The 24,501-nt window shown below is 40.6% G+C and overlaps 1 protein-coding gene across 3 annotated transcripts in view; it reads right to left on the bottom strand.

The window, feature by feature from the left end:
• LOC118368558 (CAP-Gly domain-containing linker protein 4-like) overlaps positions 1–24,501 on the bottom strand; it is an 83,443-nt gene that overhangs the window by 28,056 nt on the left and 30,886 nt on the right. For 2 of the 3 annotated variants that reach the window (XM_035752752.2, XM_052497085.1), the window contains exons 10-11: positions 10,670–10,852; positions 10,120–10,254 (exon numbers count right to left, since the gene is read on the bottom strand). In XM_035752752.2, the coding sequence (XP_035608645.1) occupies positions 10,120–10,254; positions 10,670–10,852 (318 nt within the window). Of the gene's footprint in view, positions 1–2,685; positions 4,430–10,119; positions 10,255–10,669; positions 10,853–24,501 lie in introns of those variants that run through there. The other variant, XM_052497086.1, reaches the window with a different exon arrangement.

A 24,501-nucleotide genomic window follows, 5' to 3' on the forward strand; every position in this document is an offset into this window, starting at 1 on the left:
ATTAGGAAAATGTTCTAGAAATATCTTTGACTTTTAAAATTTAGAAGGTTGGGTAGATCTGTAGGATTTTTAAAAATGTAATCCTTTTTAGACTTAATTATAAAGCAGCAAAATGTGAATACTGCAAGTGGTGTGTAGACTTTCAGTAGGCACTGCATATTACGTATCATGTATACATTGCATAATCCATATTGCTAATGGGGAGGTCAAGTGATGCTGCTGCCACTATTACTCAATGCTAATGGAAATGTTCAATGCAACCGCAATCGCTATGTAAAGAACATGTGTTAAGAGCATGATATACTTCAATATACTATCAACAACTTGCCATAAACTTGCAAACATGAAAATCCCTTGAAAACCAGCTCTGTTTGTTTCTGACTTGGTGAACATGTTTAAAAACAAATTGTTAACCCTGATTAAGGCAGCTTGTAGGAAATGCCTTGGCATTGGCAACAGGAGTACAAACAAGTGAGAAAACAAATATACAGTACTATGATGCTTAATATTATGTATGACGATACTCCATACAGTAGAGAATTTAACCCTGGGGATTGCTCATGGGTGTAATCCCAAAATAGTCCCAAAAACCAGACCGTAGGCATTAGTGTCAAAGGTCTGATTTCAATTACATTATTTTGGCAACGACGACAAAACAAACAAAAACATGTCTAAGATGGGTCTTCTTCAGACAGCCATCTCTCCCAACAAATCATGGGTGTGGGAAGGCGGGCCTTAAAATGCAAGCGGGCGTTGTGGTCATGAAAAATCATCACTGCGGAAACATCTATTTCGTGACCTTTTCTGTTGTTTTATCTCGAGCTCCATACCCACTGCCCAACCATCCATCAGTTGTTTTACCTCAAGTTCCATATCCACTTCCATCTTCTCACTCGTTCTTCAACGTCCTCCTCCTCAACCCCTGCATTATCTCCCTTGTTTGTCTCCACCATGAAACATTTTAGAACGCCATTTACCCATTGTGTTTCTGGAGTGATATTTGGCTGTGTACAAGCTAGCAAGCGTGAAATGAAGTAGCTAGCCAGAATGATGTTTGTTTTGAGAAAAGTCAGCTAACCTAGCTACTATCTAGTTCAATTTCTCTCAGGATTATGAAGGCAGCAAATTGTTTACAAAATTAGCATATTATTGACCTAAAAGGTTAGCTGTGTTAGCCCAGTCTTTAGCTTATCCAGGGTCAATGATACATAGAGCAACCATGTACTGTCTATCTTTGGGAACAGCAGCAACCTTTTTGAAAGCAACATTGCTAAAAATGAATTAAGTAAATTATAATGAACATCATACTATGTTACCTGTAAATCCTAATTGTCATCTCCTTATTTTAATTTTGTACCTAGATTACAATGGTTGGATATGCTGTGAGAATTTTTTCTCCCAGTGCTGCTGACAACTATTTTGGTCTGCTCATACAGAAGTAATAAAGGCCCAGTGCACTACTTTTGTGAACATTTGTTATACTTACACATTTTTTATAATCTTTTTATAAATTCTGATTTATCAGGGGGTGCTGTAGCACCCTCAGCACTCCTACTTCCACATGACTCTCGCATAGAACACAGAACAAGCCGACTAGGTAGATAGGTAAACTATTGTACTATGGGGATGTCTGATTTAGTTTTAATAACAACATTACATGGCAAGAATAGTAGCACTGGAAAGTTACATCCTGAGTGAAAAAGTAGAGGCATTGAATTATTTTGCCAGCAGCTAGAGTAGGCTACACACCGCTGTTTGAGTTGAGCACCGCAATGGAGCGGATTACAGACTATTTCATTCCCTTCATCTGAACATCAGAGTGTCAGCAATAATCATGCATGTCAGTTCAGTGCACACTGCGTAACCAAGAAATAAAGTATTTGAGAATACTTTGGGAATTTGGGAATATATTTCGTTGAACCCCTATCCCCCAGGAGATTTTTATTATGGATCTAAATCCATATAGCTGAAATTAATCGCAGTGATGGAGAACATTAACCCTTTTTCTGAATTGCCTTGTAAAAGCCTAACACTAAGATCGTATTTTATAATTTAGCTAGTCATGTCAGCAACATAACAAGCTTTGAAATGATGCCCACCTGACCCAGATTGCGATTTATAATGGAAAAATGTTGGATTGTGTAAACAACAACAGTAATTGTATGATGGTGGGGATGCAGGGCTGTGTTCCAAAGAAAACAAGTCTGCTTGCTGTAGTTCCTCAGCAGCAGAGCTAAAAAATAAAAAAAAGCACCTTATAGTTGAAGACTCTTCTTTGAGTCATAAAATTGCATTGAAATTACTAGGAACTGTGTAATGCTAGTAATAATTTTTCTTATTTTGCACATACCCCAAATTTAGAAAGAATATTCTTATGTTACTGAATGTATCCTGAGTATTTTTCTAGATTAGTTATCAACAAATGCAGTGAAAAGTAAATGTAAAATGCACATAAAATCAACAGCGCCCTCACCTTTAGTATAATAAATAGACACGATCATAATACTCCAAGAGGTAAGCATTTTTTTGGGGGGGGGGGGTAATATTTGTGCATCTAACTTTTTTACTCATCATTATTTACAAATTATTCAGGATTGTGATCATGGTCGTATTAACATGTATGTAGAAGTGTTTATAAACACATTATATTCTTATTTACAATAAAAGTTTCCTCCAATGACAAAATTCATTATTTACCATTCATTTATATTTCGGCATAAAATAATCTAAAACAACCAAAGCAAACAGCAAATGCATCCAACAACTTTGTAGAGTCACAAGCTTGATGTTAACAGTGCTAGGAATATGGGACGAAAACTAAACTTTTAACTACTTTAATACACAGCAGTAAATTTGTCACAATACTTGTGGTCCAATTAAATGGAGTGACTATGTATAACAAGTGCTTTAGTTTCTAAACAGTTCAACGAATATGGATGAAAATACCTTCAAATTATATCTGTCAGTCTGCACTATAACGTCATTGTATCATTTCAAATCCAAAGTGTGGGGGTACAGAGCTAAAACCAAAATTGTGTAACTGTCCCAATACTATTGGAGCTCACTGTATTGCAATTATGCGATAACCACACCCAAGCCCAATGTCTTTCCTTTAGGTGGCAGTTTGCGAAAAATAAAAATGAATTTAAAGGATTTTACCTTTGGCCCCATAGATTTGTGTATGTAGGTAAGCGTTTGCCAGTAGAATTTCAGAACACTTTTTAGATTGCGAATAGATTGTATAATGGTCTGCATCATTTCCAATCCCCCACATATTTCTTTGTAAATACACACTACTGGTGAAAAGTTTAAGAACACCTACTCATTCAAAAGGTTTTTCTCTATTTTTACTATTTTCTACATAGTAGTAGAATAATAGTGAATACATCAAAACTATGAAATCATGTACTAACCAAAAAAACTGTTATACAAATCAAAATACATTTTATATGAGATTCTTCAAAGTAGCCACCCTTTGCCTTGATGACAGCTTTGCACACTCTCTGCATTGTTCAATTGCTTGTTCAATGAACAATAAACAATTAATGAATATGCACCTGTGGAACGGTCATTAAGACACTAACAGCTTACAGACGGTAGGCAATTAAGGTCACAGTTATGAAAACGTAGGACACTAAAAGAGGCCTTTCTACTGACTCTGAAAAACACTGCTCATCTGCGTGAACATGCCTTAGGCATGCTGCAAGTAGGCATAAGGACTGCAGATGTAGCCAGGGCAATAAATTGCAATGTCCATACAGTGAGACGCTTAAGACAACGAGGACAGCTAATCATCCTCGCAGTGGCAGACCACATCTAACAACATCTGCACGGGATTGGTACATCCAAACATCACACCTGCGGGACAGGTACAGGATGGCAACAACAACTGCCCGAGTAACACCAGGAATGCACAATCCCTCCATCAGAGCTCAGACTGTCCGCAATAGGCTGAGAGAGACTGGACTGAGGGATTGTAGCCCTGTTTTAAGGCAGGTCCTCACCAGACATCACCGGCAACAATGTTGCCTATGGGCACAAACCCACCGTCGCTGGACCAGACAGGACTGGCAAAAAGTGCTCTTCACTGACAAGTCGCGGTTTTGTCTCACCAGGGGTGATGGTTTGATTTGTGTTTATTGTCGAAGGAATGAGCGTTTCACTGAGGCCTGTACTCTGGAGCAGGATCGATTTGGAGGTGGAGGTTTTGTCATGGTTTTGTCATTTGATTTGATTTGTCATGGTCTGGGGCGGTGTGTCACAGCATCATCGGACTGAGGTTGTTGTCATTTTAGGCAATCTCAACGCTGTGCGTTACAGGGAAGACAACCTCCTCCCTCATGTGGTACCCATCCTGTAGGCTCATCCTGACATGACCCTCCAGCATGACAATGCCACCAGCCATACTGCACGTTCTGTGCGTGATTTCCTGCAAGACAGAATGTCAGTGTTATTCCATGGCCAGCAAAGTGCCCAGATCTCAATCCCATTGAGGACGTCTGGGACCTGTTGGATCGGAAGATGAAGGCTAGGGCCATTCTCCCCAGAAATGTCCGGGAAATTGCAGGTGCCTTGTTGGAAGACTGGGGTAACATCTCACAGAACTGGCAAATCTGGTGCAGTCCATGATGAGGAGATGCACTGCAGTACTTAATGCAGCTGGTGGCCACACCAGACACTTTTTATTTTGACCACCCCTTTGTTCACGTTATTACATTTCTGTAAGTTAAGTGTCTGTGGAACTTGTTCAGTTTGTCTCAGTTGTTGAATCTTGTCATGTTCATACAAATATTTACACGTTAAATTTGCTGAAAATAAACTCAGTTGCCTGTGAGAGGACGTTTCTTTTTTTCTTGAGTTTATATGGCAAAGTTGTGATTTTTTTGGTCCTTGAATTAAACTGGTATACTTTTTTTCCATTCATCGCTATTTTATTTAACCAATTTTGGTCTAATGAAGGGCCGGCAGAGAAGTTCCTTACTTTTCCCTCTTCCACTTGCCTCTTCCATATTTGCAGTAATGCTGCAATTAGTTGGTTGTAATTTTGAGTAGAGCAGACATTTCCATATATTTTAGTTAGCTGCATGTGTGACATAACTTGACAAGTCCTATTTATGATATCCTTTACAAAGATTATACCTTTTTTTGAGTTGAAGCACAATATTTGTTGCATTATTTGTTCTGTGTTTTCTGGTGGATTAAACTGAAATTTCAACCAACTTTATATGGCTTGTTTTTAAAATAGCAATATTTTGGAGATTATTTCATTTTCAAATAATGAAAGTAAGAGGTTATAAACTGAATAAAGGGAAAAGGGCCTTTCTTGAACATGGGGTGAGACATTCTTATTAATTTCTAGAGAACCAGTTTGGATTTAAGTATAACTTTTGTATGACTGACGTCTTCAGCTCTTCAAATTCATATTCTAAAAATAGGCCCCTTTACATTTTGTCTGCCTTGCCATTCCAAATAAAATGTTATATTTTTAGCTCATATAATTAACCTGTTAAGCTTACCCCCTACTTTTTCGAACATTCTGTTAAAAATCTCGCAACATTTCAGCGCCCTGCTACTCATGCCAGGAATATAGTATATGCATGTGATTAGTATGTGTGGATAGAAAACACTCAGACGTTTATAAAACTGGTTAAATCACGGCTGTGGCTTTAACATAACGTGCGTTTCATTGAAAAGTGCAGGAAAATCTGATCACTGAAAGTGGAAAAACATATCCATCCGCCGGTTCAACCCATTGTTATGGGCGAAAGACATTAAATATGGCTGAGGTTGCAGTACCTACAGCTTCCACACGATGTCAACAGTCTTGTCATTTGCCTAGGATTTGTTTCTTGGTCAAACGAACAAGAGACAGCCCATTTCTTCCGGTCTCCGACCGGATATTTTGGTTGAGAAATAGACGGACAATATTTCAAGATGGATCCCTATAGAAAACACTACGTCTCGTGATTAATTTGATCGCTTATTAACGTTTACTAATACCTAAAGTTGCATTACAAAAGTATTTCAAAGTGTTTTGTGAAAGTTTATCGCCGACTTTTTGAATTTTAAAAAATGACGTTACGTTATGAAACGCTATTTTTTTTCATTTATCACACAGTCTACATATAACGATATCTAGGCTATATATGGACCGATTTAATCGAAAAAAAAAGACCCAATAGTGATTATGGGACATCTAGGAGTGCCAACAAAGAAGATGGTCAAAGGTAATGAATGTTTTATATTTTATTGTGCGGTTTGTGTAGCGCCGAATATGCTAATTATTTTGTTTACGTCCCCTGCGGGTCTTTTGTGGTGTTACATGATATCAGATAATAGCTTCTCATGCTTTCGCCGAAAAGCATTTTAAAAATCTGACTTGTTGCCTGGATTCACAACGAGTGTAGCTTTAATTCAATACCCTGCATGTGTATTTTAATGAACGTTTGAGTTTTAACTAATACTATACTATTTAGCGTAGCGCATTTGCATTTCCAGAGCTCTAGATGGGACGCCTGCGTGCCAGGTAGAAGCAAGAGGTTAATAAAACAGGTATAAGCAAGACCATACGCAAATAGGTAAACTGCGACATGACTAAAGAGTTAATCGGGGTGATTTTTCCATAGGCAGACAGGTTTTTCCTTTCCAAGGAAGCAAGATCGTATCTATCTTTGCTACCTTTCTATTAAGATAATTACTCTCTTTCGGGATATGTATACCGAGTATGTCCACATCACCAAGAGAACATTTTATTGATAAACTACACGATAATGTAAAAGTTGTGATCCAAAACATAATATAGTACAAATTATTATAATTCGGTTGTAATCCAGAGAGGCTAGAAAAAATAGATAATCTATGAGGGATCCAAAATATGGATTTAAAAGACAACATCAGCCTACAATTACATTTATTTTAATGCCCTGGATATCTAACCCTTTGATATTATTGTTGGATCGGTTGGATTTAAACAACTAACATTTCGATGGCAATAATAAATAGATATGCCGATAGTGGACAACCTTGTTTTACTCCAACACTTTGAGAAGAAGCCATTATTTACTATACATAACTTTAACCCATTTTATAAGAGATTCTCAAACCTTTAAATATTCCAGGCATTTATATATAAACTCCAGTAGAACTTTATCAAAAGCCTTTTCAAAGTGAGCTATGAATACCAGGCCTGGTTTTCCATGTTTTCCATTAGTGTTCTATTGTTTCCAGTACTTACATAATCTCCAAAATATTGTCCATGTAAAAAACATGTCTGATTAGGATGAATAATATCTGACAACACCTTTTTAATGTGCTACGCATTTTACATCACAACACAGAAGTGTAAAAGGTCTCAATTTTTTTTAATGGACTAGATCTTTATGTTTACAACTTGGACCCTGTTTCAGTAAAAATGAGTGGTTAAAACATGCTAATAACAGTCCTCTGAGTATATCAAAAAAAGGATTGGTACAGTTCCTTGCAAAACTATTCACCCCCATGGCGGTTTTCCTATTTTGTTGCATTACAACCTGTAATTTAAATATATTTTTATTTGGATTTCATGTAATGGACATACACAAAAGATTCCACATTTGTGAAGTGAGATGAAATTTAAAAAAAAACTTGTTTCAAAACATTCTAGAAAAAATAAAAGAAAAGTGGTGCGTGCATATGTATTCACCCCCTTTGCTATGAAGCCCCTGAATAAGATCTGGTGCAACCAATTACCTTCAGAAGACATATAATTAGTTAAATAAAGTCCACCTGTGTGCAATCTAAGTGTCACATGATCTGTCATATGATCTCAGTATATATACACGCCTGTTCTGAAGGGCCCCAGAGTCGGCAACACCACTAAGCAAGGGGCACCACCAAGCAAGCAGTACGATGAAGACCAAGGAGCTCTCTAAACAGGTCAGGGACAAAGTTGTGGAGAAGTACAGATCAGGGTTTGGTTATAAAAATATCAGAAACTTTGAATATCCCACGGAGCACCATTATATCCATTATTAAAAAATGGAAAGAATATGGTGGTGTGGGGGCTGTGCTTTGGCAAAGTGGGTGGGGTTATATCCTTCCTGTTTGGCCCTGTCCGGGGTGTCCTCGGATGGGGCCACAGTGTCTCCTGACCCCTCCTGTCTCAGCCTCCAGTATTTATGCTGCAGTAGTTTGTGTCGGGGGCTAGGGTCAGTTTGTTATATCTGGAGTAATTCTCCTGTCCTATTCGGTGTCCTGTGTGAATCTAAGTGTGCGTTCTCTAATTCTCTCCTTCTTTCTTTCTCTCTCTCGTAAGGACCTGAGCCCTAGGACCATGCCCCAGGACTACCTGACATGATGTCTCCTTGCTGTCCCCAGTCCACCTGGCCATGCTGCTGCTCCAGTTTCAACTGACCTGAGCCCTAGGACCGTGCCCCAGGACTCCCTGACATGATGACTCCTTGCTGTCCCCAGTCCACCTGGCCATGCTGCTGCTCCAGTTTCAACTGTTCTGCCTGACTATTATTCGACGATGCTGGTCATTTATGAACATTTGAACATCTTGGCCATGTTCTGTTATAATCTCCACCCGGCACAGCCAGAAGAGGACTGGCCACCCCACATAGCCTGGTTCCTCTCTAGGTTTCTTCCTAGGTTTTGGCCTTTCTAGGGAGTTTTTCCTAGCCACCGTGCTTCTACACCTGCATTGCTTGCTGTTTGGGGTTTTAGGCTGGGTTTCTGTACAGCACTTTGAGGTATCAGCTGATGTACGAAGGGCTATATAAATAAAATTTGATTGATTGAATATGGCACACAAACAAACCTGCCAAGATAGGGCCGCCCACCAAAAATTATAGAACAGGCAAGGCAAGGAGGGCATTAATCCGAGGCAACAAAGAGACCAAAGATAACCCTGAAGGAGCTGCAAAGATCCACAGATGAGATTGGAGTATCTGTCCATAGGGCCACTTTAAGCCATACACTCCACAGAGCAGGGCTTTACAGAAGAGTGTCAAGAAAATAATAAGCAAACATGTTTGATGTTCGCCAAAAGGCATGTGAGAGACTCCCCAAAAATATGGAAGAAGGTACTCTGGTCAGATGAGACTAAAACTGAGCTTTTTGGCAAACCCAGCATCATGCTGTGGGGATGTTTTTCATTGGCAGGGACTGGGAAACTGGTCAGAATTGAAGGAAGGAGCTAAATACAGGGAAATTCTTGAGGGAAACCTGTTTCAGTCTTTCAGAGATTTGAGACGGGGGCGGAGGTTCACCTTCCAGCAGGACAATGATACTAAGCATACTGCTAAAGCAACACTCGAGTGGTTTAATGGAAAACATTTAAATGTCTTGGAATGGCCTAGTCAATGCTCAGACCTCAATCCAATTGAGAATCAGTGATATGACTTAAAGATTGCTGTACACCAGCAGAACCCATCCAACTTGAAGGAGCTGGAGTAGTTTTGCCTTGAAGAATGGGCAACAATCCCAGTGGCTAGATGTGCCAAGCTTATATAGACACACCCCAAGAGACTTGCAGCTGTAATTGCTACAAAAGGTGTCTCTACAAAGTATTTACTTCGGGGGGTGAATAGTTATGCACGCTCAAGTTTTTAATTTTTTGTATTTGTTCTTGTTAATTTCACAATAAAAAAATATTTGGAACTTCAAGTGTTAGAAATGTTGTGTATATCAAACAATACAACCCCCCCGCCCCCAAAATCGATTTTAATTCCAGGTTGTAAGGCAACAAAATAGGAAGAATGTCAAGGGGGTGAATACTTTTGCAAGCCACTGTATACCTCCACAGGTATGCCATCCAGCCCTGGAGTTTTGCCAGACTTAAAGGCTGTAATTGCATCAAGAAGTTCCTCCTCTGAAATTTGACCTTCACATGAGTCGTAGTGGATATAGAGGAGACTGAAATGAAAACATGCTTAAAATACTTAACTTCCTCTTTCAAAATATTGTTTGGTGAATCATGGGTGACTCGGTCATTTCATACACTTTCCGTATTGACTGAATTGAAACATAATTGACCGCAACCCTGTTAGTATGGTAGTTATTATGCTAGTTCTCATGGTTACCAGTGGATGTAGAATGATGTGTGTAGTGGGTTTGGGGTATAGACAGTGATCTGACCTGGGGCAAAGTTGGTCTTGCCGTAGAAGCGGACCACCCCTGTTCTCTGGCCCACCACCAACACCCTCTCCCCTAGGCGCACCTCAGGCCCGTCACACACAGAGCTACTGGCCGAGGGAGTCCGGCTCCGGGGTACTGGAACATGGGAGGGGGAGGGAGAATATTAATGATTTTACCAACACCGTAAGCAGCTGTAACATCAGGGGAGCCATTAAAATAATCACCATCATGTTCTCTAATGCCACCATCATAATTATGACTTATTATTCAAGCACCTTCCTGGACATAATAATAATAGTCATTTCAGCTCTCAACATTACCATGGCCTCAAGGTCAATACTAAAGTAATTATCGGCTATACTGCTACAGAGCTCACTCATCGATGTGACTCTCAATTGTCAATGTAACTAACTAATAATCGGATTAGAGAGCGAAATGAAGGCTCCTCTACGACTTTAAACTGGTTCCACCATATAAGGTACATGGATATCACTCAAAGCAACGTAGGTGGATTTCATTGGTTTGAAATTATGACACGAGAGTGCAGTACCAATGAGGCTTGGGCTGGGATTAGACCGGGTCGGAGGGGGCATGGTTTTGGAGCTGGGCTGAAGCCGTTCCTGCCGCTGCCTTGCGGGAGGCCGTTGTCGTGGAAACGGCCGAGGTTGCACGGTCAGGCCATGTCTGGAGTCCAGGGAGGATGAAGAGGAAGAGAGGGAACGAGAGAGAGCACCTGGGGGAGGAAAATAAGGAGTGGACAGTTAACGAAGAGGTAAAAGTTAATAATTCACCATAAGCAAAATAATATAAATGGGAAAAACAAGATATGCGATCAGAAGACAATGTTTAGATGAATGTAGTAAGGCCTTGAGGAAAACTACCAGAAATCAGTCTCTGCACACCACTTTGATCAAGCAGTGCATCAAGCTTCCAACCGAAGCTTGCAAGACACGTACAGAGGAAGTGCTCTTTCTCTACACCCTAAATCACACAGCAGGGTGTGTGCATACAATCTTAATACCAAACCATCCATTTCAATCATGTCTGCCATGAGATCTATATCATTCCCTGGATCCCATGAAGCACGCAATTCAGAGCTTGCTTAAATGGATCGACATTGTATACATTTTATCGTTGTCCCTAAACCGGTACGGTTGTGGCTCAATATGCGATAATGTGATTAGAATGATATTGTAAACAACAGCCCACTTTCCGGAACATAGACATGTTTTATATGGGCGGAAACATTATAATGATATTAATCTAACTGCACTGTCCAATTTACAGTATCCATTACAGCAAAAAAAATACCATACTATTGTTTGAGGATTGTGCACAACAATAAAACATTTTATCACAGCAACTGGTTTGATACATTCACCTCTGAAGGTAAATAATGTGCTTTACATTCAGTAATCTTGCTCTGATTTGTCATCCTGAGGGTCCCAGAGATAAAATGAAACAGTTTTCAAAAAAGAAAGGAGGACCAAGGCACTCTTCATATAATTAATTAAAATGCCTTATTTATATGACATGTTCAACGGAAACAAAGGTTGAAAAAAAAAAAACTTCTAATGTATCAAATCCCGTTAGCGGGATCGTTTTGACAACATCCGGCAAAATGGCAGAGCACCAAATTCAAATAAAATTATTATAAATATTTAACTTTCATACAATCACAAGTGAAATACAGCAAAATAAAGCTTAACTTCTTGGTAATCCAGCCACCGTGTCAGATTTCAAAAAGGCTTTATGGTGAAAGCAAACCATGCTATTATCTGAGGACAGCACCCCAACAAACAAACACATGACAATCATATTTCAACCCGCCAGGCGCAACACAAAACTCAGAAATAACGATATAATTCATGCCTTACCTTTGGAGATCTTCTTCTGTTGGCACTCCAATATGTCCCATAAACATCACAAATGGTCCTTTTGTTCGATTAATTCAGTCGTTATATCCCCAAAATGTCAATTTATTTGGCGCGTTTGATTCAGAAAGAACACTGGTTCCAACTCGCCCAACATGACTACAAATTATTTAATAAATTATCTGTAATCTTGGTCCAAACATTTCAAACAACTTTCCTAATCCAACTTTAGGTATTTTAAAAAGTAGATAACAGATCAAATTTAAGACGGGATAAACTGTGTTCAATAGTGGATAAAATCAAAGTGGAGCGAGCTTCAGGTCGCGCGCCCCAAACAAAAGAGTCCAGTTGGCTCGACTTCCAGAAAGGAAAGGGCTACTTCTTCATTACTCAAAAGGAAAAACATCAACCCATTTCTAAAGAATGTTGACATCTGGTGGAAGCCATAGGAACTGCAAGCATATTTCTATTAAAACGGGCTTGCCATTGAAAACAGATTGACCTCAAAAATGTTTTCCCTGGATGTATTGTGCTCGGGGTTTTACCTGCCAAATCAGTTCTGTTATACTCACAAACATTATTCAAACAGTTTTAGAAACTTCACAGTGTTTTCTATCCAAATCTAATAATATGCATATCTATCCAAATCTAATAATATGCATATCCTAGCTTCTGGGCCTGTGTAGCAGGCAGTTTATTTGGGCACGCATTTCATCCGGATGTGAAAATACTGCCCCCTATCCCAGAGAGATTTAAAAATCAGACGCATTTCAACTGTATGACCATCAGGGAGTACAAAGAAATGTTAATACAATGTCCCCTTTTGAACATATTTGTCTAATCAGACCCAATTTGAAGAGGGAGTGGTTACAAAATAGTTTGGACAACAACTAGTTAGCAAAACTATACACATTAAAATGTGAAATACTGTAGATATGTTATCAAAATAATTCAGCTACAAGCATCAAAACGCCTAGAAAGGTAGTTCTAACCTTACATATGACTGGGCAAAGTGCCAAGAATAGGAGAGCCATCTATTCCATAGTACACTAGAACACAGCAAACATGGACAACAACAGTCTAAACATAGCTGAGGGCAATAGAGCAAAATGTCCACTAGATGACAGGAAATGGATCTATCACGACTCCGCAGGAAAGGTGAGAAATCCATATCTTCATTTAAACCAGGGTACTTAGTGGCCTGTAGTTTGTAAATCCAAAAACACTCCCATTGATTTAGCTGTTTAAGACGGTCCTCTTTTCTAATTGAGGCCGGAACATGATCAATACCCATAGCTTGTAGGGAGGCAGGGTTGCCACGGTGTAAGGAATTGTAGTGCCTTGCCATGGGGTAGTCTTTATTGCCTACCCTGATGACGTACTTGTGTTCCGCTAAGCGTTCTTAAGGCGGCCTTTGTCCTTCCAATGTAGAGCACCTTGCACTGTGGACATTCCAATCTGTAGATGACATCAGTGGTTTTGCAGTTAATTAAATGCTTGATATTTTAGAAGCTGATATTTTAGAAGCTGTGTCAACAAAATACTTTTTCTGTGAAATATTTCTGCAATGGTTGCATTTAAAAGAGACCCTGGGTTTGTGATCTAGCAAAGTTTTTTGAGAGTCACCAGGAAGATAGCTGTGGACTCATTTGTAGGACAATTTAGGGTAGGACATCTCTTAAAGCTTATTGCTCTGGGAAGACTTGGCGTAGTAGTGTATCGCTTTGGATGATTCTCCAATTATTTTTAATGATCTCTGCTTCAGTGCTGTATTTTGTAACAAAGTACACTCTCTCTGATGTATCACCAGGCACTCCCCTACGCAACAAGTTATCTCTGTCAAGTCGTCCCGCCCATATAGCTGTATATTTCAGGGCACAATTCAAGAAGTGATTCTCCAATTCAGCAGATTTGACACTGTAGTCTGTTTCCAGATCGCAAATTCTGAGGACTCTTTGGAATTGGCCATATGGAATGTTCTCTTTTAGCCTTTTGGGGTGAAAGCTGTCTACCCTCAGAATGATATTCCCATCTGTAGGCTTCCTAAAGATTGATGTGTGCAAAACAACCTTTGACATGTTTGTCAAAGTCCAAAAAATGTATGTTATCCTTGCTGTACTCCATAGTTAGTTTGATGTTAGGGTTAATGCTGTTATTGGTGGAAGGAAATAAGTTAATCTTCTGAGCCGGACCAAAACAGGCAAACATCATCAATGTCCCAAACATATAATCCGATCAAATAACTGGTTATTAGAAGGATCCAAAATGAAGTCATTTTCACAAGTACAAACCAGCGTAGGAAGGGCTGTAAAGCATGCTCCCATGGCACATCCTTTGACTTGTTTAAAAATACGGTCCTGAAAGACAAGGATATTAAGTCCATTCAGTCAGTGAGACAAGGAATTATGCAGGAGGCATCTGGGTCTCAGGCCGGGTACTCAAGAAATGGTGCATACCTACCAATCCTTGTTCATGTTCAAATGGTATAGAGACTCCACATCCATGTTGACTAAAAAGGAAGCTGTACCCATATTGTTCAGTTCCTTAATTTTATTCAACACATCTGTGGTATCTTGAAGATAGGCTGGGGGTGATGGCAGAAAAGGCTTAAAGTAATCAATGTACTTAGAGATGGGTTCTGTCAGACTTTCATTACCACAAAAAAAAAAACTAATGACTGGTCTGCTTGGGGGGGTTTTCAAGATTCTTGTGGACTTTTGGAAGAAGATAAAAAGAAGCCACACGCGGACTGCCATTGAAAATACATTTGAACTCATTGTCTGAAATGTAGCCATTCTCCTTAGCTTCTGTGAGGATCCCTTTCAATTCAGTTTTTAGGTCCTCTGTAGGGTATGAGGGTAAGAGATTGGTAGAATTAATCATTGTCTAATTGACGGTAGGCTTCTGTCACATATTTGTCTTTACCACACTATTGTAACGCCATCTTTGTCTGCTTTTTTTAACCACAAACCGTCCATTTTTGTACAATGATTGAACTGCATTCCTCTATGTCTTAGAAAGATTACGTTGTGTTTGGTTAGAGTAAATTTTACCTTTAAACAGATTCTCCACATCAAAATGCACTTTCTTGGCAAGTGTATTTAGTGTGGCATTCTGGACGATGGGACAAAATGTGGACTTGGGCTTAAAAGGTGTTTTTGAGGGCACAGAAACTACCTGACCTGAGACACTGGTGTCTGTAGTTGGATAGATGTTTTGCAAAATAGGTCAATCTTTGAATTTAATGAATTAGTTGAGTATGTGTGTGCAAAGGACAGTCCTTTAGACAAGACCGTTAACACAATCATCAGAAAGGGGTTCTCCAGAAATGTTGATCACAGGCTTGTTCTGGTCCTGCTCCGTGTGGTTGGATTGTCTTGGTTTCTTCCTCCCCCCTCCGTGTTAGCCACTTACGCGTCCTCTCCCTCTCTCGTTGAGGAACCTGTGTGGCTCCTCTTCATGGTCTAAAAAATCTTGGGAGGAGCTGGCCTCTGAGTGTCTGGGGTGATGCTCATCGTCACCTCTTGGAAAGTTGAAAGAAACAGATCAAGTCTACCTCTGTGGATGCGATTCTGAATTCTTGTGGGTTGGTTTTCTCCAGGCAAAGACCTTGCCATCGCAATAGTCTACTTTCAAGATCGTATCACATTGTGCTTTGTTAGAATTGTCACTGTTATGTGATTTTCCGTTTTTACTAATTCAATTTCTGTTTGGAGTAACTTGTCTGTCCTTTTTAAATGTTTATATTAGAAGTAGCATTAGGTCAAAAGAACACCTGTTGAGAATAGCCTCCCATTTATCTCTAAATTCAGTTTTACCTTGTGCTCCATTAGCTGGAAACTTCATAATACGGAGTCCTCTGGGGATTAGGCCTTTCCTCCAATAGTCAGACAAGGTAATAGAATTGAGGTCAAGTTTGGTGTCTTTCTCCATAAGCTGTTGCAAGTCTCCGTAAGCCTTGTTTAACCTCTTTGGGCTGAAATACCGTTAACGGGATGATATGACAACAGCCAGTGAAAGTGCAGGGTGCCATTTTCAAAACATCAGAAATCTCAATTAACATACATTGGGGCAAAAAAAGTATTTAGTCAGCCACCAATTGTGCAAGTTCTCCCACTTAAAAATATGAGAGGCCTGTAATTTTCATCATAGGTACACTTCAACTATGACAGACAAAATGAGAAAAAAATCCAGAAAATCACATTGCAGGATTTTTTATGAATTTATTTGCAAATTATGGTGGAAAATAAGTATTTGATCACCTACAAACAAGCAAGATTTCTGGCTCTCACAGACCTGTAACTTCTTCTTTAAGAGGCTCCTCTGTCCTCCACTCGTTACCTGTATTAATGGCACCTGTTTGAACTTGTTATCAGTATAAAAGACACCTGTCCACAACCTCAAACAGTCACACTCCAAACTCCACTATGGCCAAGACCAAAGAGCTGTCAAAGGACACCAGAAACGAAATTGTAGACCTTCACCAGGCTGGGAAGACTGAATCTGCAATAGGTAAGCAGGTTGGTTTGAAATCAACTGTGGGAGCAATTATTAGGAAAAGGAAGACATACAAGACCACTGATAATCTCCTTCAATCTGGGGCTTCACGCAAGATCTCACCCCGTGGGGTCAAAATGATCACAAGAACGGTGAGCAAAAATCCCAAAACCTAGTGAATGACCTGCAGAGAGCTGGGACCAAAGTAACAAAGCCTACCATCAGTAACACACTACGCCGCCAGGGACTCAAATCCTGCAGTGCCAGACGTGTCCCCCTGCTTAAACCAGTACAGGCCCGTCTGAAGTTTGCTAGAGAGCATTTGGATGATCCAGAAGAAGATTGGGAGAATGTCATATGTTCAGATGAAACACTCTGGGAAGATCCAGAGTTACCTCTGCAGCAGAGGATATGTTCATTAGAGTTACCCGCCTCAGAAATTGCAGGCCAAATAAATGCTTCAGAGTTCAAGTAACACACACATCTTAACATCAACGGTTCAAATGAGACAGGCCATCGAATTTCTGCAAAGACGCCACTACTAAAGGCCACCAATAAGAAGAAGAGATCTGCTTGAGACGCAGAGCAGGTGAACGGATTATCTCAGCATATGTGGTTCCCACAATGTTATAGTGCTTTGCTGGTGACACTGGCAGTGATTTATTTACAATTCAAGGCACACTTAACCAGCAAGGCTACCACAACATTCTGCAGCGATACGCCATCCCATCTGGTTTGCATTTAGTGGAACTATCATTTGTTTTTCAACAGGACAATGACCCAAAACACACCTCCAGGCTGTGTAAGGGCAATTTGACGAAGAAGGAGTTATGATGGAGTGTTGCATCAAATGACCTGGCCTCCATAATCACCTGACTTCAACCCAATTGAGATGGTTTGGGATTAGTTGGAACGCAGAGTGAAGGAAAAGCAGCCAATGTGGAAACATTCCAGGTGAAGCTGGCTGAGAGAATGCCAAGAATGAATGTGCAAAGCTGTCACCAAGGCAAAGGGTGGCTACTTTGAATAATCTAAACTCTACAATATATATAAAATATATTTGTTTAAAACTTTTTTGGTTAATATATGATTCCAAATGTGTTATTTCATAGTTTTGACAATTATTCTACAATGTAGAAAATAGACAATAGTAAAAATAAAGAAAAACCCTTGAATGAGTGGGTGTGTAGAAACGTTTGACTGGTAGTGTATGATAAGCCTTTGGAACCCATTCTGAGTAGAATTCATACTTCCCAAACACAGTGCAAGACAGGCCATTCCAATTTGACTATAGTACCTGTCTTGGCCTCAGGGGTGTCATCTGTGCCCTGTTCAGGAACTGGGCAGCTTTTTGGTTTATCAGGTGATTTTGGGGTGGATGGAGAACCTTTTCCCCACACGTAGACAAATAAATAAAGGGACAAAATCTGACAGAGAAAATGAGAACATGAGAATTTGACAGGGACAAGAGTGCGAAAAGGAAACACAACAAGAAAAATGAGAAGGAAAAGTTGACGGGGACAGGATAGTGAAACGGAGACAAAAATAAGAAAAACATAGGAAAAGCGGGAAGGTTGCCAACAATTTGAGGAGAAAGAAAGAGTGAAAGTCACAGAAATATAAGCAAAAGAGAGAGAAAGAGAGTTGGTGATGCAAATGTAACAAAAGACAGCGTGACATTGCAGTGAAGGGGACTATAGAGAGCGTGGGAGAACAAAAATAGACATATTGAAAAGCAGCACTGGTCACCAAGGCCCTCAGAGAGATTCCAACATCATGCGAATGAGAGGTCACTCCCACGCAAGAGCCCCAATCAAAACCGGACCCGACTGACTCCAAGGACAGTGGAAGCGGCCATTCATTGTTATCCAATACAAGGAAATGATTTCACCACAATGGTCCTCTTCTCATAGTTCAGCCTTTAGGTGTCTGATGCTAAATGGTTGAATGGTGAAGCTGAGTGGTTGACAGGTACCTTGTAGGGATGAACATGAATAACCGAGTACTTAAAATTACTTCAAAGCTTGATATTTAACCAGAGCTTAAAAAAAAAAAAAAAAACATTTTAAAGGTCACATGCGCCGAATACAACAGGTGTAGTAGACCTTACCGTGAAATGCTAACTTATAAGCCCTTAAAAAGCAACGCAGTTCAAGAAATAGAGTTCAGAAAATATTTACTAAATAAACTAAGGTGAAAACAATATAGTCAATGTGTGGGGGTACAGATTAGTCTAGGTAATTTCTAAAGTGACTATGCATAGATTTTAAAAAAGCAAGTAGCAGCAGTGTAAAAATAAAATTTTCCCAATATTTTGGGCCTTTCTCTGACATCGTCTAGTATACACACAGTTGAAGTCGGAAGTGTACATACACTTAGGTTGGAGTCATTAAAACTCGTTTTTCAAACACTCCACAATTTTTTGTTAACAAACTATAGTTTTAGCAAGTCGGTTACGACATCTGCTTTGTGCATGACACAAGTCATTGTACCAAAAATTGTTTACAGACATATTATTTCACTTAGAATTTGCGGTATCACAATTCCAGTGGGTCAAAGGTTTACATACACTAAGTTGACAGTGCCTATAAACAGCTTGGAAAATTCCAGAAAATGATGTCATGGCTTTAGAAGCATCTCATAGGCTAATTGACATAATTTGAGTCAATTGGAGGTGTACTTGTGGATGTATTTCAAGGCCTTCCTTCAAACTCAGTGCCTCTTTGCTTGACATCATGGGAAAATCAAAAGAAAACCAGCCAAGACCTCGGAATTTTTTTTTGTAGGCCTCCACAAGTCTAGCTCATCCTTGGGCGTAATTTCCAAATGCCTGAAGGTACCACGTTCATCTGTACAAATAATAGTACGCAAGTATAAACACTATGGGACCATGCAGCCATCATACCGCTCAGGAAGGAGACGAGTTCGGTCTCCTAGAGATGAACATACTTTGGTGCGAGAAGTGCAATCCCAGAACAGCAGCAAAGAACCTTGTGAAGATGCTGGAGGAAACAGGTACAAAAGTATCTATATCCACAGTAAAACGAGACCTATATCGACATAACCTGAAAGGCATTTTGTGGCAAAATGGCGTAAGGACAACAAAGTCAAGGTGTTGGAGTGGCCATCACAAAACCATGACCACAATCCTATAGAGAATTTGTGGGCAGAACTGAAAAAGTGTGTGCAAGCAAGGAGACCTACAAACCTGACTCAGTTACACCAGCTCTGTCAGGAGGAATAGGCCAAAATTCAACTTATTGTGGGAAGCTTGTGGAAGGATACCCAAAACATTTGACACAAGTTATACAATTTAAAGGCAATGCTACCAAATACTAATTGAGTGTATGTAAACTTCTGACCCACTGGGAATGTGATGAAAGAAATAAAAGCTGAAATAAATCATTCTCTCTACTATTATTCTGACATTTCACATTCTTAATATAAAGTGGTGATCCTAACTGACCTAATACAGTTTTTTTTACTAGGATTAAATGTCAGAAATTGTGAAATTGTCACGGTCATTGTATGGAAGGTGCAACGTTGTAAGCGTACATTCTTCATTTATTAAAGAAATGCAACACTGAACTAACGTGAAGCTAATACGGACAGTGCAGACAGGCAACTAAACATAGAATAAGAACCCACAAATACTCTATGGTAGATGGCTACCTAAATATGGTCCCCAATCAGAGACAACGATAAACAGCTGCCTCTGATTGGGAACCAATTCAGGCCACCATAGACATACATACCCCTAGACTTACAAAACCCTTAGATATATAAAAAACCCTAGACAAGAAACTAACATACCCACCCTAGTCACACCCTGACCTAACCAAAATAATAAAGAAAACAGAGATAACTAAGGTCAGGGCGTGACAGTAATACTGAGTTTAAATGTATTTGGCTCAGGTGTACGTAATCCTCCGACTTCAACTGTAGGTCCTGGATGTCAGTTAGCTTTGCCCCAGTGAGGTACTGGCCGTATGCACTACCTTCTGTAGCACATTAAGGTCAGATGCCAAGCATTTGCCATACCAGGTGGTGATGCAACCGGTCAGGATGCTCTCGGTGGTGCAGCTGTAGAACTTTTTGAGGATCTGGAGACCCATGCCAAATCTTGTCTCCTGAGGGGGAATAGGTGTTGTCGTGCCCTCTTCACAACTATCTTGTGTTTGGACCATGATAGTTAGTTGGTGATGTGAACAAGAAGGAACTTGAAACTATCGACCGGCTCCACTTCAGCCCAATTGATACCCTCCTTTTCCTATAGTTCACAATCAGCTCCTTTGTCTTACACACATTGAGGGAGAAGTTAATTTCCTGGCGCCACACTGCCAGGCCTCTAACCTCCTCCCTATACAGTGCCTTGCAAAAGTATTGACCCACTTTGGTGTTTTCCTATTTTGTTGCATTTACAACCTGTATTATTATATGGATTTCATGTAATATACGTGAAAACTATTACTTGTTTCAAAAAATTACAAAACGGAAAAGTGGTGCATATATATTCACCCCCTTTGCTATGAAGCCCCTAATTAAGATCTGGTGCAACCAATTACCTTCAGAAGTCACGTAATTAGTTAAATAACGTCCACCTGTGTGCAATCCAAGTGTCACATGATCTGAGTATATATAAACCAGTTCCAAAAGGCCCCAGAGTCTGCAAAACCACTAAGCAAGGGGCACCACCATGCAAGCGGCACCATGATGACCAAGGAGCTCTCCAAACAGGTCAGGGACAAAGTTGTGGAGAAGTACAGATCAGGGTTGGGTTGTAAAAAAATATCAGAAACGTTGAATATCCCACGGAGCACATTAAATCCAATATTTAAAAAATGGAAAGAATATGGCACGACAACAAACCTGCCAAGATAGGGTCGCCCACCAAAACTCATGGACCAGGCAATGAGGGCATTAATCAGAGAGGCAACAAAGACAACCCTGAAGGAGCTGCAAAGCTCCACAGCGGAGATTGGAGTATCTGTCCATAGGACCACTTTAAGCCGTACACTCCACAGAGCTAGGCCATTGCTTAAAGAAAAAATAAGCAAACACATTTAGGCATGTGGGAGACTCACCAAACATATGGAAGAAGGTACTCTGGTCAGATGAGACTAAAATGTAGCTTTTTGGCCAACAAGGAAAACGCTATGTCTCGCGTATACCCAACACCTCATCACCCAGAGAACACTATCACACCACACGATGTTAATCAATCGCAGGGACTGGGAAACTGGTCAGAATTGAAGGAATGATGGATGGTGTTAAATACAGGGAAATTCTTGAGGGAAACCTGTTAAAGTCTCCTAGATATTTGAGACTGGGACGGAGGTTCACCTTACAGCAGGACAATGACCTTAAGCATACTGCTAAAGCAACAATTGAGTGGTTTAAAGGGAAACATTTAGACCTCAATCCAATTGAGAATCTGTAGTATGACTTAAAGATTGCTGTACACCAGGGGAACCTATCCAACTTGAAGGAGCTGGAGCAGTTTATCCTTGAAGAATGGGCAAAAATCCCAGTGGCTAGATGTGCCAAGCTTATATAGACATACCCGAAGAGACTTGCAGCTGTAATTGCTGCAAAAGGTGGCTCTACAAAGTATTGACTTCAGGGGGGTGAATAGTTATGCACGCTCAAGTTCTGTTTTTTTGTCTTATTTCTTGTTGCAAAAAATATTTTGCAACTTCAAAGTGGTAGGCATGTTGTGTAGATCAAATGATACAAACCACCCAAAAATCTGTTTTAAGTCCAGGTTGTAAGGAAACAAAATAGGAACAATGCCAAGGGGGGTGAACACTTTCGCAAGCCACTGTAGGCTGTTTCATCGTTGTCTGTGATCAGGCGTACCACTTTTGTGTAATTAGCAAACTTAATAATGGTGTTGGAGTCATGCTTGGCCATACAGTCTTGGTTGAACAAGTAGTTCAGGAGGGGACTAAGCACACACCCCTGAGGGGCCACAGTTTTGAGGATCAGAGTGGCAGATGTGTTGTTGCCTACCCTTACCACCTTGGGGGCGGCCCGAAAGGAAGTCCAGGATCCAGTTGCAGAGGGATGTGTTTGGTCCCAGAGTCCTTAGCTTAATGATGAGCTTTGAGGGCACTATGGTGTTGAACACTGAGCTGTAGTCAATGAATAGCATTCTCACATAGGTGTTACTTTTGTCTAGGTGGGAAAGGGCAGTGTGGAGTGCAATAGAGACGGCATCATCTGTGGATCTGTTGGGGCGGTATGCAAATTGGAGTGTGGTCTAGGGTTTCTGGGATGATGGTGTTGATGTGAGCCATGACCAGCCTTTCAAAGCACTTCATGGATATAGACATGAGTGCTACGGGTCGGTCGTCATTTAGGCAGGTTACCTTAGTGTTCTTGGACACAGGCACTATGGTGGTCTGCTTAAAACATGTTGGTATTACAGACTCAGACAGGAAGATGTTGAAAATGTCAGTGAAGACACTTGCTAGTTGGTCAGCGCATGCTCGCAGTACACATCCTGGTAATCTGTCTGGGCCTGCGGCCTTGTGAATGTTGACCTGTCTAAAGAACTTACTCACATCGGCTTACTCACATACCCACGTAAAACTGATTATCCTACCGATCCTTGACTTCGGCGATGTCATTTACAAAATAGTCTCCAACACTCTACTCAGCAAATTGGATGTAGTCTATCACAGTGCCATCCGTTTTATCACCAAAGTCCCATATACAACCCACCACTGCGACCTGTATGCTCTCGTTGGCTGGCCCTCGATACATATTCATCGCCAAACCCACTGGCTACAGGTCATCTATAAGTCTTTGCTAGGTAAAGCCCCGCCTTATCTCAGCTCACTGGTCACCATAGCAGCACCCACCCATAGCACGCGCTCCAGCAGGTATATTTCACTGGTTATCCCCAAAGCCAACTCCTACTTTGGCCCCCTTTCCTTCCAGTTCTCTGCTGCCAATGACTGGAACGAATTGCAAATATCACTGAAGCTGGAGTCATATCTCCCTCACTAACTTTAAGCACCAGCTGTCAGAGCAGCTTACCAATCATTGCACCTGTACACAGCCCATCTTTAAATAGCCCACCCAACTACCTCATCCCCATATTATTTATTTTTTGCTCCTTTCACCCCAGTATCTCTACTTGCACATTCATCTTCTGCACATCTATACTCCAGTGTTAATTGCTACATTGTAACTATTTCGCCACTATGGCCTATTTATTGCCTTACCTCCCTAATCTTACTACATTTGCACACACTGCATATAGATTTTTCTATTGTGTAATTGAATTTGATTTATCCCTTGTGTAACTCTGTGTTGTTTGTGTCGAACTGCGTTGCTTTATCTTGGCCAGGTAGCAGTTGTACCTGGTTAAATAAAGGTGAAATAAACAATGAACAAGCCTACAGGCTATGGCACATAGACAGTAATATACAGTACTCATTCTGTTCTTCTGATATAAATGTTCTTCTTATCAAACCGTTTCTTTATACTTGCCTAAAATAAATAATGGATTTATTGTGATGGCCTACAGGGAGGACGTGGGGGCCCTCGGGAGTGTGGTGTCAGGAAAATAACCTCACACTCAACGTCAACAAAACTAAGGAGATGATTGTGGACTTCAGGAAACAGCAGAGGGAACACCCCCCTATCCACATTGATGGGACAGTAGTGGAGAGGGTAGTAAGTTAAGTTCCTCGGCGTACACATCACAGACAAACTGAATTGGTCCACCCACACAGACAGCATCGTGAAGAAGGCGCAGCAGCGCCTCTTCAACCTCAGGAGGCTGAAGAAATTTGGCTTGTCACCAAAAGTACTCACAAACTTCTACAGATGCACAATCGAGAGCATCCTGTCGGGCTGTATCACCGCCTGGTACGGCAACTGCTCCGCCCACAACCGTAAGGCTCTCCAGAGGGTAGTGAGGTCTGCACAACGCATCACCGGGGGCAAACTACCTGCCCTCCAGGACACCTACACCACCCGATGTCACAGGAAGGCCATA

Source organism: Oncorhynchus keta, chromosome 35 (genome assembly GCF_023373465.1).
Source record: "Oncorhynchus keta strain PuntledgeMale-10-30-2019 chromosome 35, Oket_V2, whole genome shotgun sequence".
Classification (NCBI taxonomy): domain Eukaryota; kingdom Metazoa; phylum Chordata; class Actinopteri; order Salmoniformes; family Salmonidae; genus Oncorhynchus; species Oncorhynchus keta.